This window comes from Macrosteles quadrilineatus, unplaced genomic scaffold (assembly GCF_028750875.1).
Source record: "Macrosteles quadrilineatus isolate MER2022 unplaced genomic scaffold, UCM_ALF_1.0 Scaffold_2__2_contigs__length_208266976, whole genome shotgun sequence".
NCBI classification, from domain to species: Eukaryota; Metazoa; Arthropoda; class Insecta; order Hemiptera; family Cicadellidae; genus Macrosteles; species Macrosteles quadrilineatus.
The window spans coordinates 119839877-119854558 of record NW_026542595.1 but is presented as its reverse complement, the minus strand read 5'-3'; the positions used below and the strand labels follow the sequence as shown (position 1 = coordinate 119854558).

The following is a 14682-nucleotide window of genomic DNA, read 5'->3' as shown; positions in this document are numbered from 1 at the left end:
GAGGTAAAGAGCTGACCAACTGTTCGCTGTCTTCCTCAGTAGTTACATTGATAAAGCCTCCTCGAAGAGTCGTTGGTCTTCAGATGCTTGACCACAGCCATGTGTTCTGCGACATCTCCCACTTTGGTGTCTGTAGTCCGTACTTCACCCAGCGTTCCTTGACAGCATTGATGATGAATCGACTTTGGTTGACGATGATGTTGGCTGATTTTGCCATTGATATCCCATTTGATTGATTGTGCTGAAGCTTGGAGTTCTCCTCTTCTTCGTTCTCCTCTTCTTCAAAGCACTTGCCCCCAGCTGCATTTTTTTGGCTGCCAGTGAGATTGATGAAAGTCTCCTCCTCTTTACCACAATATTGAAAACACGGCAAATCATGAAGTTGTGACGTAAATTTCCTGACGGTAAAACGTAGAATGGTAACGTAGGAATTTACGCCACCCTAACGATACAAAGTCCCAGGAATCGCACGAGTCGGGTTGCGGAGATTTTTCCAGGGGTCTATAGTGATTAGGATAGTCTCAAATTGATAGCCTCGGTTATCAGAGCTCGTAACAAACCTAGCGGGTTACCAGACACCACACTTTTAAACACTGCTCTAGTTAGGGGAGTTTGTGTGGAATAGATAATTCTGACGGGACTCTGTGGGTAATAACTACTTGACAAGCTACCAACTACTTAATTAAGCAAACAGTAACCTAAGTAGTCACCCTGCTTACCTACAGGGTTAAGGTACACGTGATAACCTGAAACAGACAAGATTAGCTTAAGATAGGCCTATCCTAGTCCCACAGAGTCTGAATTTACAAAAAAAAAACAAGCTGCTTTAAGTTGTCCTTGTGAACGAAACGAGAAAATAGAAACGAAAAATAAAACTGCTTCTTGAGTTTAAAACAATACTAAAACTCGTACTTTCTCACGTGGTCAACTTAAGCAAACTTCTGCAATACTAGACCAGCAGAAACCTGTCTGCCGGGGCAAACTTAGGGACGTTCAACGAAGAAGAAGGTACCAATATCGGTTAAGACACGTTAATTTAAAAAAAAATAAGTCACCAACTCTAGTTGGTTAAAATATTGTATGACTAGGTCTGAGAGTCAGACATAGCCTTCAAATTTCAACAGAGTTTTGCTGAAACAAAACTGGCAGAGAAATATTCAAAAGCCTAAGTTGTTTGTTACACAACTTACCAAACGACAAAATAAAATATAAACGACGTACACGTTCACATCCAAACTATAAATCTAAACTCAAGCTTTCAGAGCTTGAGACGAATTATTGAGACGACGACGAACTTGTAAAACAGTACTTCGAATTCTAGCCGGGACGAGACTGACAGTCAAAAACCTCACCTATGTCACAATTTGAGACGAAGGTTAAATCACTCGCTGATTGGTCAACGAGTTACAGAAACAGAAAAAGAACTGGCAGCAAAGGCAGGCGCAAGACGCTGATTCAAGCAGCGAAATCACTGAGAAGTTGGCATGTCCTCCTTTTTTTTCTCCTAGAGCCTGTCCCAACAACCAAACAACCATACACTGACACTCACGTCGTCTGCGGTCGTGGATTTAGAGGTTAGGTATGATGTCAGTTAAGTGTCGCGACTAGGGCTCCACAACTGCTTATACATCTAGCTGTTTAAGTTTCGTGGTTTAACCGTTATTTAACCCCCCTACACATTTGGCCCGTTAAAAAGTTCTCGTAGCTTTGTCTACAGTTGGTCAGTGGGGATGGGTAAATAGGAAGCCAACTCAAACGTACAACCTACAAACACAAAAATCTATAAGAATTTAAGAAACAATTTAGATTCTCAAAGAAATTCTCAAACTCACATTAAGAACAAAGAACAAAACAAAACGAAACTGACATAAAAGATAATATATATTATTGAAACCAAGAGAAGTGTTTGGAGTACGCCTTAACAAATCAGATACGATTGAATAAGAAAACATTATACAATTTCAGATTGATTTCCATTAAATTCATCTATAATGAATGACCATTTTTTAAATCATTTGAAAAACAATGACAAGTTAAACCGTTGTCTCTCATTTATGCTACTTTGCAATCAAGTATGAATGAAAAACAAAATGGTAAATTTGTCTCTATTAAAGTCCCTGATAATTTAAAATCTACAATCAAAATATGTCTCAGTAAAAAAAAAAAAAAAAAAAAAAAAAAAAAAACTATACATAATCTGCATAGACTTCAAAGTTTGCCAAACTCTTAATTTCCTAGTGTTGAAGATTGCATGTATAATTCTCTCAGAAAAATTCAAAAACAAAATTGCTGGAGAAATGATTTGGGACTAAATTGTTACAAAGTACAAACTAACCCTTAAGCAAAACCAATACCCCTTTTACAACATTTCCAACAATCTATCTCATGTAAAAACAAAAAAATTGTTCCCAAAATGAAACATTCATGCGTTGCTGATTTCCCAAAGCAAACTCTAGCATTAGTACGAGATTATTGCAATCCAGTTATGCCGAACATTTAATATCGGAATAGCACAGCTACACATATCTATTGTTAAGAACATGGAAATAGTTGAAGTATTACCAAAAAGGTTTTAAGATTGATGTTAAAGAAGAATTCACCATCTTCAAAGCTAAAAAACTTGACCCATGTAACATGTTAAATGATCAGACTTCTTTCTAGTCAAATATTATATTTGATATTGTATTAATAGTCAAAGATTTGATACAAATATTGACAAGTTACAAATCAAATAAAAGTAATGATAAAAACAAACTGAAATACAGGTGGCACTGGAGAGAAGAATAAACATCATGATTCAGTCAGTTTTATTTAGCCAGTGGCAGTGATAAGACAGTGCTGGCCAGCCTGTACAGTTATTTTTTATCAGTTTTATCCAATTTTATTCCATATTAATTTTTTTATCAACATGACAAGTTTTAATTATTGTGATTGTGGCAGTCTTTTAAAGGATCTAGTGACATACACAATGTATCAATACATTGATGATGTGGTTGATTGGTTGCATACAAAATGACCTGATGAAGTTCTAAGGAACAAAACTAGTCGTTGGATAAGGTACAGTACTCATTTTATTTTATCAATAGTATATTCCAATCCAACCAAGGGTCACAATGAATAATATAATTAAAATTGGGATTTCTCATCTCATGTTTCATGTGGCAAGAAAATAATGTTAGCTTACTCTCCACATTGTCATGTTATAACATATAAATCATAGCTGAATTGTACTATTTACATGTTGTGCTAATTGTGTTTGTGTCCAGGTGTTAGAGTTATACACACAAGAGTTGGGAAGCAGTTATCCTTTGTCTATGAAGGAATCAGAATTGATTGTCACTCCCAGTGAGGTCATGATCGGAGATGTTATTCTTCCCAGGCAATGCAGCTCCGAGGCAGTTGACACCTCTTCACAAAATCTGGTATGAGCAAACCTCTTGGATATACACGTTACTTAAGGCTAGGCCAAGATTGTTGTGGCATTGACCAGCTTGCTCTCGTTGGGGGAAAGGAAAGCCAAGTGTCTAGTTAGTTATTAGAATTTTTTAATGGTTGGAGTTCAGCTAGCCTACCATAGAAAGTTAAGAGTTGAGGATAAGAAACATAACAAATGTCACTAAACATAACACTGATATTTTGTCTTTATAGTAGATTAGAGAGAAATATCAGTAGAAATCCAAAACGGCGACTTAGATGTGTAGCCCATCACCACATTTTGCTGCAAGGTGGTTTTGTACTGCTAAACCCACGCAGTACATTGAATCTAACCTACGAGCGCTAGTGTCATCATGTGTTTATAGTAGCGATCGACACGTTTGACTGACGGTGGCATGTTAGCTCAGTTGGCTTAGGCGTTGCACCGACATGTTTAGCGTTGAAGTCTTTTTACATACACGGTTTCAAATCCTATACATGTTCAATCCTTAGTAAGCTTACTAATGTGTGGCTTAGGCTTAGTTCAAGTGGAGGTTGCACCTGGATAAAACAATGTCTGCATTGGGTGGAAATGATGGAATTAGTGAGATTAAAAAGGATTGCACCCAGCAATTGTTTTTCTTCTTTTTACATTAGTATAGTAGTCCAGGCAAATTAGATCAAACATAGGGAGTGCTCCCCGAAAAATCGTCTAAAGCTGGAAAGTGTTTTAATACCTTTTGTGGGTCCCAAATAAGAGTCCTGTGAGTTTGCGACGGATTCTGACGTCTGCTTAAGTTTTGGGAGTCGAAAACCTATGAAAATTTTGCACTTTTTCAGTTTTTTCGCTTATAACTCCTAAATAATGAATCCTACGGAAAATGTTGTTCGAAGGTCTCTTTTAGTGCATTAAATTCGGCGTCGATTGGTGTTAAATACGTCAAAATCGGCCGAGCCGTTTAGCCGCTGTAGCTTTTTAAAGTTGGACCATTTTCATTTTCATCAACATGGCCAAAAAGTTGATCATTTGACCAGTTTTCGGCTTACAAATCCTAATCGACGCTTGCTATACAAAAATGCACCTGTAGTTAGTTTGGAAAAGACAGCATTCTGCGTAATATGTTTTTTTACTAATCAATAATGGCAATTGATTGCTGCCTACTTTGTATGGTCGCCATTTCATTGAAAAAAATATTAAAGTTAAAGTTGGAAAATTTTACTAAAATTAATATTTATTAATAATATTTTTTTCAATGAAATGGCGACCAAACTAACTACAGGTGCATTTTTGTATAGCAAGCGTCGATTAGGAGTTTTAAGCCGAAAACTGGTCAAATGATCAACTTTTTGGCCATGTTGATGAAAATGAAAATGGTCCAACTTTAAAAAGCTACAGCGGCTAAACGGCTCGGCCTATTTTGACGTATTTATAACACCAATCGACACCGAATTTAATGCACTAAAAGAGACTTTCGAACAACATTTTCCGTAGGATTTGTTATTTAGGAGTTATAAGCGAAAAACTGAAAAAAGTGCAAAATTTTCATAGTTTTTCGACTCCCAAAACTTAAGCAGACGTCAGAATCCGTCGCAAACTCACAGGACTCTTATTTGGGACCCCCAAAAGGTATTAAAACACTTTCCAACCAGCTTTAGACGATTTTTTGGGGAGCATATGTCTAATTTGCCTGGGCTATAGAGGAAGAGGACAAGAATTTTTCTTTTCTGAATTTCATTTTAGTAAAATACCCCCACCGCATCAAACCTGCCAACTAAGCAAATTTCCATTTGCCTGAATTTATTTTCAATTAAATCTATTTAAATAATATTAGTGTTAGGCTTAGAAATTACGTAGGTTTGTTGCTACAGGGAAACTGATAAAGTGTATTTTTTAGTAAAATATTAATAGCTTGGTATAAAATAAATAAATTTAAGTTTGATCAAAATATATCCAAAAACAAGCGAACAACATTTTACAATATTCTCTGTAAGAATAACATGGGAGTTTCAAATTTACAACTTTATGAATTTACTCCGTTACTAATAACCGTACTGACAAGTAACATGTGTTTTATTTAATTGCATGTTCACATATTATTTCAGGGTGTCCGTTGACCGGGAAACCCAGGAAAACCGGGAATTATACGGGAATATTATGACACCAGCATGGTGTCTACTCTCCGGGAAATTCGGGAAAACCGGGAAAACTCCGGGAACTTTATCTTTCCTTGAAATGTCCTGGAAAACTCCAGGAATCCACCCGAACCTCCGGGAATCCACAACCCGGTCATCGGAATCGTCAGCTAACCAAACACTATTGCTTTTGTTGCCGAAATCGCGGGAGACGATTATCGGTGTCGCCGAAACGGCAAGATATCCTCACGGGTATTGCCGCGATCGCGAGAGACGATTATCGGTGTCGCCGAAACGGCAAGATATCCTCACGGGTATTGCCGCGATCGCGAGAGACGATTATCGGTGTCGCCGAAACCGCAGGATATGCTCACGGGTATTGCCGCGATCGCGGGAGACGATTATCGGTGTTGCCGAAACCGCGATATATGGTCTCGGGTATTGCCACGATCGCGGGAGACGGTTATCGGTGTCGCCGAAACCGCAGGATATGCTCACGGGTATTGCAGGATATGCTCACGGGTATTGCCGCGATCGCGGGAGACGATTATCGGTGTTGCCGAAACCGCAGGATATGCTCACGGGTATTGCCGCGATCGCGGAAGACGATTATCGGTGTTGCCGAAACCGCAGGATATGCTCACGGGTATTGCCGTGATCGCGGAAAACGATTATCGGTGTTGCCGAAACCGCGATATATGGTCTCGGGTATTGCCACGATCGCGGGAGACGATTATCGGTGTCGCCGAAACCGCAGGATATGCTCACGGGTATTGCCGCGATCGCGGTAGACGATTATCGGTGTTGCCGAAACCGCAGGATATGCTCACGGGTATTGCCGCGATCGCGGGAGACGATTATCGGTGTTGCCGAAACCGCAGGATATGCTCACGGGTCTTGCCGCGATCGCGGGAGACGATAATCGGTGTTGCCGAAACCGCAGGATATGCTCTTGGGTATTCCTGCGATCGTGGGAGACGATTATCTGTGTCGCTGAAATAATAAAATATGCGAACCTGTTTTGCCGCGATCGGTTGCCTGTGTTGACGAGACTGCAAGATATGCTCACCGGTATTCCCACGATCGCAGGAGATGATAGCTTGTGTCGCCTTACCTATTAGTTATACTGTTTTATTATGTTGTATAAAATATTTTTCTTTGGAATAGTTTTGTTTTAAATTAAAATAATCATTAAGGGGAGTCGCTACTGAAAAACTACCAATTTTGTAAAAAACTTGATTTTTTTTATTATTTTTTTATCTTGTTCTAAGGATTGTAAGGTTTCAGAAAAACATAACATTTGGTATAATATATATTTTTATCACTGTGAAAAAAATATTTGAAGTGAAGCGTGCACACCTCTTTTGGGGCATCAACTAGGCCTAGTATAAACTTCAACCGCTGTTTTCCGCGACTTTAAAATTTTGTTTTTTTTTATATATAAGTTCTTATAACTTCTTAACTATTACAGCTATATGAATGAAATTTTTACCACACATTGTTTATACTATAAATCAACTTTCTGTGCATGGATATTGTAATTGGGTAAATAAAAGTACATGAAAAAAAATTTATAAAAATTTATAACCTATAAATTTTTATAAAACTTATTTTTGAAGCCATAACTTATAAATTAATTGAGAAAATAACATGAGCATGCACAGAAAGTATGTGCTTTCTTTGCTCTTTAAAATAAGAGATCGAACAATAAAATTGATTCAGTAGTTAAATAGTTATAAGAGATTTAAAAAAACCCCATTTTTTCCCGCCAAAAAACTTAAAAAAACTCCAAAAAGTATGTAAAATTTTTTTTTTTACTTTAACGGCAGTAAATCTTTTTCTAAGACTAAATGAACTTAAAAAAGTATATATGATAATTTTTAAAAGGATTTTATTAAAAATCACTAGTTTCAGTAGTGACTCCCCTTAATAGTAATAATAAATTATTATTAGCGGGTTGCAATTAGTTTAACGGGTTCCGATAGTAGTTCTTAAAATTCAGGAATTTGTCTTGAATTCTCCTGGAAAACTCCTTGAATTTTTTAAACCAGGTTTAGTAGACACCATGACCAGGAACTATGTGGGAATTGTACAAAAATTCTGTAATTTTGGCAGTAATATGAGGGAATTTTTCAGGGACTAATTTTTTATTTTAAATATTCAACAGTTATTGAGAGTTGAACAGAACACATGTAAAATTTGTCTCCCACCGGAAAAGTTTATTAGCCTAAAAAAAGCTAAATCAGCATGTTACGTAGACAACAGGCTACAAACCCCATTTTCTTGAAGCCATCCAGCCCAGGACCAGGATTCGGGCTACTTACTATATCAGAGTTTGGTCTCTGAATGACGACGCGACGCGTGAATGAATACAACAACTCATAACTTCATGTGTAGTGTCTTGTGGCAAGGGACTGGCATCTGTGGTCTAATGACTCGGCTGTCTGCTACGCTTATCTAGATTGACAACTCAGTCAAGGAATTTAGTTTTTTAGTTCTTATTGTTTAGAAATGTCCAATACTTCTGGGATTTTGCGATAATTTTAAATATATTAGATGTTAATAACCAATCATACTAATTAATGTATGATTTGTACTTTGTCAAGATATCCAAACTTATTTTTATATGTTGGAAGGGACAAAATCTCAAAGTGATTGTATTAGGCCTAATAATTTCACAATTTCATCCGTTGACAAAAGATGCGGTGTCTATTCTTAATTAATCAATTTTGTGTGTCTAGTGTGTGAATGTAATGTGTAATAGTTGTTAATTAATCCTACACTCTATGAAGTATTTTAAGGCTTAGTTAAATCAGCTGACAAAATTATTTAATTCCTTTTAAATGTGGATACGCGTAAGGTTAACATGGGAAACTCCAGAGCCACTGGGGCAGAGCCAGAAAGGATTTTTGAGATAAGAATATGCCTATAAGTTAATCGGGAATGTGAGCTATCATGCCAAATTTGTCAAATTTCAGCCCAATCCGACCAGTAGTTATTGCGTGATTGAACTTCAAACACACAAACTTTTACACTGATAGTATTACATTAGAGTCCCGCAAACTCAGCACTCAATAACCTGGCAGTCTGGATAACTCGGCCATCAACTGGAATTAAAAAGATTTTTGAAACCTGAGAGCCTGTGAGTTGAGTTGGTATTAATATTATTTAAGAACATGTGTTGTTCATTATTGAATAATAACAAATGATTCTCATTCTACTCATAACATGGGCTTTGTTAAATAAAATAATACTAATTTCTTTATCCAACTTTTATTGTTTTTATTTGGTTATGGGCTACAGAAAATATTAAAAGAATGGATTTAAGAGTGAATGTTGAAAAACTAAGCAATTCTCAATCATGGAGAAGGTGGAAGCGCCAGATGGAATTAGTTTTGAGACATCATGGAATTAGTGATCTGATTACTGGTGAAAGGACAAGGCCTGAAGAAACAGAGGAGCAGAAGCTTAAGGATTTTAAGAAAGGTGACACCTTAGCTCAGGTACTTATTGTAAATGCTCTAGACGATTCACATGTAGAATTAACAGCTACTTGTGATAGTGCACATGAAATGTGGCAGAAGCTGTTGAGTATATATGAACAATCATCAAGTCAGAGACTAGATAGAACAATGGAACAGTTCTTTACATCTAGTATAACTGATGGAGAAGATTTGATCAAATATATCTCAAGATTGCAGTTAAACTTCAGAGAAGTGAATGATGAACTTAAAAAGCATAAAGCTTCAGAACTGCCAGAACTTGTGTTGATGTCAAGGATTATGAGTACACTACCTAAAGAATTTTTTGAGTTCAAGAGTGTATGGGAAAGCATACCAGTGAAAGACAGAAGTGTTGATTTGCTAATAGAGAGAATTCGTCTGATTGAGTCCAGGCTACCTAGGTCTATGAATTCTGATAATGGACAAGCCTTACAGGTTAGTAGAAATAGCACAAGTTCATTCTCAGAAGGCAAAAAGCATTCTATAAAGAAGAAAATAAAGTGTTTTATTTGTAAGGGACCACACTATGCTAGTCAGTGTCCAAAGAAATCAGAAAAAGAAGACAAGAACAAGACTGAGCCTAGAAAATGTAACAGTGGTCCATTCTTGTGTTTTGTAGCAAAGGAGCACAAGAAAGACAACTTTATTGCAGACTCTGGAGCATCGCAGCATATGTGTTTCCGGAGGGACTTCTTTCACACATATCAGAGGTTTACTTCACCAATTAACGTCACTGTGGGAAATGGTGATGATATTGAGGCAGTTGGAGAGGGAAGTATTCGAGTAAGTGTGAATATTGGTAAGAACCGATACATCACAACTTTAGAGAATGTATGGTACGTTCCCAAGCTAGGAAGGAACCTGATGTCAGTCAGCACAACAGTGAAGAAAGGATTTGGTTTCAAAGTAACTAAAGAAAAATGTGTCTTCATGAAGAATAACGTTGCACAGCTGTATGGACATTGTGTAAATGGACTCTATGAAGTTGAAATGGATGTTCTGTTGCCGCATGCAGAAGCTAAAACAGCGTGTAGTAGTAAACTGAAAACTGTCCAAGAGTGGCATGAATCTCTGGCTCATCAAAATAAGACACATGTGTTAAAAACTCTTAAAAGCAGAGGAATACATGTCAAGGTAGAAGATGAATTTTGTGAAGGTTGCGTACTAGGCAAGCAACACAGAGCTACATACCATTCTCGGACTGTAAAGCCAACAATTGCAGGAGAAATAGTAAGTGGAGATCTCTGTGGTCCTATGGAAAACGTTTCTCTAGGAGGAAGTCGCTACTGCCTGGTTTTCAAAGACTACTTTACTAAATTCAGAAGAGTATTTTTCATCAAAAATAAGACGGAGGTTACAGACTGTATTGAGACATACTTGAATGAATGTCAAACTGCTGGACATGTGGTAAAAACGTTTATGAGTGATGGTGGGACTGAGTTTAATAATTTTGCAGTGAAGAAATTGCTCGCTAAACTAGGCATCACTATGAGAACTGTTATGCCTTATACACCAGAAGAAAATGGTTCTATTGAACGTGAAATGCGCACGTTAGTTGAATCAGCAAGAAGCATGTTGTATTCAAAGAGATTGCCAAAGAGCTTATGGGCAGAGGCAATGAACACGGCGTGTCATGTGATCAATCGGACAGGACCAACAAGTACAGAAGGTACACCTTATGAACTTTGGTATGGAAAAGGACCAGCCCCAATTGAACATTTTCGACCGTTTGGTACAGAATGCTATGTGCATATCCCAAAACAGAAACGGAAGAAATGGTCAGCAAAATCAGTTCCAGGAAAATTGGTTGGGTATTGCGATGAACGAGATGGATTTCGAGTCTACAACGGTCACACAATAGTGGTCAGTAGAGATGTTGTCTTTAAACCTTATCAGAAAGGAGAGGTTGTCAGAGCAGAGGGCATCACAGAAGATTGGGCTAAGACTGTTCCTGATGAAGACAAAGAACTTGACAAAACCTTATCCATTCCTATCCTATGCGAAGACAAGAGTCAGCCAATCAATTTTCAAGAGGAAAATGAAGAAGCTGAACCTGATGAAATTGAATATTGTGAACAACCAGAAGAGGAAGATCGACCTGATGAAATTGAATATTGTGAACAACCGGAAGAGGAAGATCGACCAGGAAGGAAAAGGCAACCACCTAGTTATCTTCAAGATTATGTTCTTGTAGCTGAAGCTGGACCAACATATAATGAGGCCGTTAGTAGTGAAGAGTGGTTTCATTGGCAGGCAGCTATGAATGATGAGATGGCATCTCTTCAGAAACACCAAGTTTACAAGCTCGTACCGTTACCTAAGAACAAGAAAGCAATTGGAGTAAGATGGGTTCTTACAAAGAAGAAAAATCCAGATCGATACAAAGCTAGGCTTGTTGCAAAGGGCTACGCTCAGAAAGAAGGAGTAGATTATTTTAGCACCTACAGTCCTGTAGCAAGATTTGATACTCTAAGGACAGTATTAAATATAGCAGCACAGGAAAGCATGTTTTTGAAACAATTTGATGTAAAAACAGCATTTTTACATTCAAAGCTAGATGAAGAGGTTTATGTCGAGCAACCTGAAGGTTATAACGACAACTCCGGAAGAGTGTGGAAACTACAGCGTAGTTTATACGGCCTTAAGCAAAGTCCTAAGTGTTGGAATAAAAGACTTTCTGAGTTCATGAAATCTCAAAATTTCAAACCGAGTACAGCAGATCCTTGTTTGTTCCTTCGTGAAGGAAATGGCGAAAAGATGTTTGTCATAATTTATGTGGACGATGGACTCATATGTGGTACTTGTGAAAAACAAGTGAATGTATTTGTGCAGAACTTGAAACAAAACTTTGAAATCAAAGTATCAAAACCTGAAACTTACCTTGGAATCGAGATTGTTCAAACAAGTGATGGAATAGTTCTCAGCCAGAGGGCATACTTAGATCAAGTTCTAGAAAGGTATCGGATGTCGAACTGTAACGCAGTGTCAACACCATTTGACAAATCCGATGTCAACACAAATGCAAAGCCTCTATCAACAGAAGTGCCGTATCGTGAAGCTGTGGGCAGTTTGCTATATTTGACAAACACTCGCCCAGACATCTGCTATGCAGTTAGTATGGTGGCACAGCATGTGACTAGTCCAACCATCAAAGACTGGAACCAAGTCAAGAGAATCCTTCGTTACCTGCAAGGTTCTAAGGACTACGTTATACGCTACACGAAGCAGAGCGATGAACCGAAGATTCTGAAATGTTACACCGATGCAGACTTCGCAGGTGATGAAAACAGCAGAAAGTCACGTTCAGGATGTCTATGTTTGTTTGCTGGCGGAGCCATTAGTTGGTTTTCAAAGAAACAAAATTGTATTTCACTATCAACTACTGAAGCGGAATATGTTGCTGCTAGTGAAGCTGCTAAGCAAGTAATATGGCTTAAAGGCTTGTTAGAAGAAATCAGCAGTTCATCGATCGAAGCAACTATGTACATTGACAATGCTGGTGCAGTACAATTAGCACACAATCCTTCAACGCATGGAAGAACAAAACACATCAGTGTTCGGTTCCACTTTGTTAGAGAGCACTTCAACAAAGGATGTTACAAAATGGAACATGTACCTGGAAGACTTCAGTTGGCAGACTTCTTGACAAAGAGTTTACCTTCTAGTCGACTGAAGGAACTTTTGAACCTCTCAGGTTTGAGGGCAAATTAAAAAGATTTTTGAAACCTGAGAGCCTGTGAGTTGAGTTGGTATTAATATTATTTAAGAACATGTGTTGTTCATTATTGAATAATAACAAATGATTCTCATTCTACTCATAACATGGGCTTTGTTAAATAAAATAATACTAATTTCTTTATCCAACTTTTATTGTTTTTATTTACTGGCTCAGAAAATTAGTGATTTTTTTAGTCCGAGTTAAACATGGACTCAAGCCAGCTCAAGTCAAATCATTTGCAGCTCGTTCCAAGGATTTCTTGTACCATATCTGATGACTTAATACTAGCTTGTAACATAAATATAAATAAACAGTATCAGCAATCTGACACATACCTTCTCCCATAAGCTTGTCAACAACCTTTATCATGGGTAAGCGGTGGGAGTAACTATGGTAATTTTGTAGAAAAAATCACAAAAGCTCCAATAACTTTTGAACCGTAACTGTTACAGTAATGGGGGTTGGATTATTTTGCTTAGAATCATAAGGACCTCAATACATTAATTTTGATCAAAACCAGGTTTTTCCAGGCATTTTTGTAATTTTATGGTATTTTAATTGAGAAAATAACATTAGCTCAATAACTTTTGAACCGTAATTTTTACGGAAATGGGATTTGAACCATTTTGTTCAGAATCTAAAGGACTATACCATACAAAATTTTCATCAAAATTCTTTTGGCCATTTTCGAGGAAATCCGATTTTTCCATTATTTTAGAGGTTTTTATAAGAAAATCCCCATTAAAAATCAAAATTTAAAAAAATAAAAAAAAACTGGAGATACCATGGATTAGTACCTACACACCAAACTTCATCAAAATTGGACAACAGGTGTATTTGTAGCTCTTTACACATTCAGACACACTGACATCACTTTGAAAACTACTTTTTTGGGTTCAGGTGGACCCAATTTTAACCCTAGTTCCCAATAACCCTGCATTTCACTTACTCGGTACCCTTTCATTCCACATTACGCCGAGTTTGTGGGACTCCCTACTGTATGATAATTACTTTGTTACTAAACTTAAACATTGTTAATCAATTATGTTATTTAAAACATTATATCTGTAAGAATTATTTTGATCTTTATATAGCCCATTTCATGTTGATTATTATTTATTAAAATTAAATTTTTGTTTTCTAAATTTGTAATTTAGAGAAAAGAAAAGTTTTACACAAATTATTGAGCAGAGTCACTCTCAGGACCAGTGGTTGACGGTTAAGCAAAATAGATGGATAACAGAAATCCTAAAAAAACCTGTACAGTAAGTTTATTTAACAGGTTTTGGAAGAAATTAAACATTGTATGATAAAAAACTGCATATTTATATTTTGATTACTTAGACGCTACATATAAGATCAATCCAGAACTATTATTATTATCTAGTACTGGTTCAATTTATGTACAGTTAAAGAAAATTGCATTAAGAAATAATCTAAGTACCAAAGGGGTGACGGATAACAGTGAATGATGGTTAGAAGGGTGACGGTTAGTTGAGGTTCTACTATATTTTATCTTAGATTCTCCAGTTTGCTGTATCCACTACGTTTTGTAACAGCTTGTGTTGCTATCAACTGGTTGTCCATCATGGTTGGTTCCAGTGGTAGTGGCAAGAGTCATGTAGTACAATGCGCTTTGTTACTCAGAATATTGATGTTACAGGTTCTCCGCAGTCAGCTGTCTCCACTGCATTCTCTAGCAGCTTGTGTTGCTAACAACTGGTTGTCCATCATGGTTGGTCCCAGTGGTAGTGGCAAGAGTCATGTGGTACATACACTTTGTTACTCAGAATATTGATGTTACAGGTTCTCCGCAGTCAGCTGTCTCCACTGCATTCTCTAGCAGCTTGTGTTGTTAACAACTGGTTGTCCATCATGGTTGGTCCCAGTGGTAGTGGCAAGAGTCATGTGGTA

General features: G+C 37.3%; 1 protein-coding gene across 3 annotated transcripts in view; it reads left to right on the top strand.

The window, feature by feature from the left end:
- The window catches only part of LOC128985729 (midasin-like), a 180362-nt gene extending 165781 nt beyond the window's left edge, over positions 1-14581 (top strand). For all 3 annotated transcript variants that reach the window (XM_054405543.1, XM_054405542.1, XM_054405544.1), the window contains 2 exons: positions 3267-3422; positions 14432-14581. In XM_054405543.1, coding sequence (XP_054261518.1) covers positions 3267-3422; positions 14432-14566 — 291 coding nt within the window. In that variant the 3' untranslated portion in view covers positions 14567-14581. The remainder of the gene's footprint in view (positions 1-3266; positions 3423-14431) is intronic.
- Positions 14582-14682: the final 101 nt, after the last annotated feature.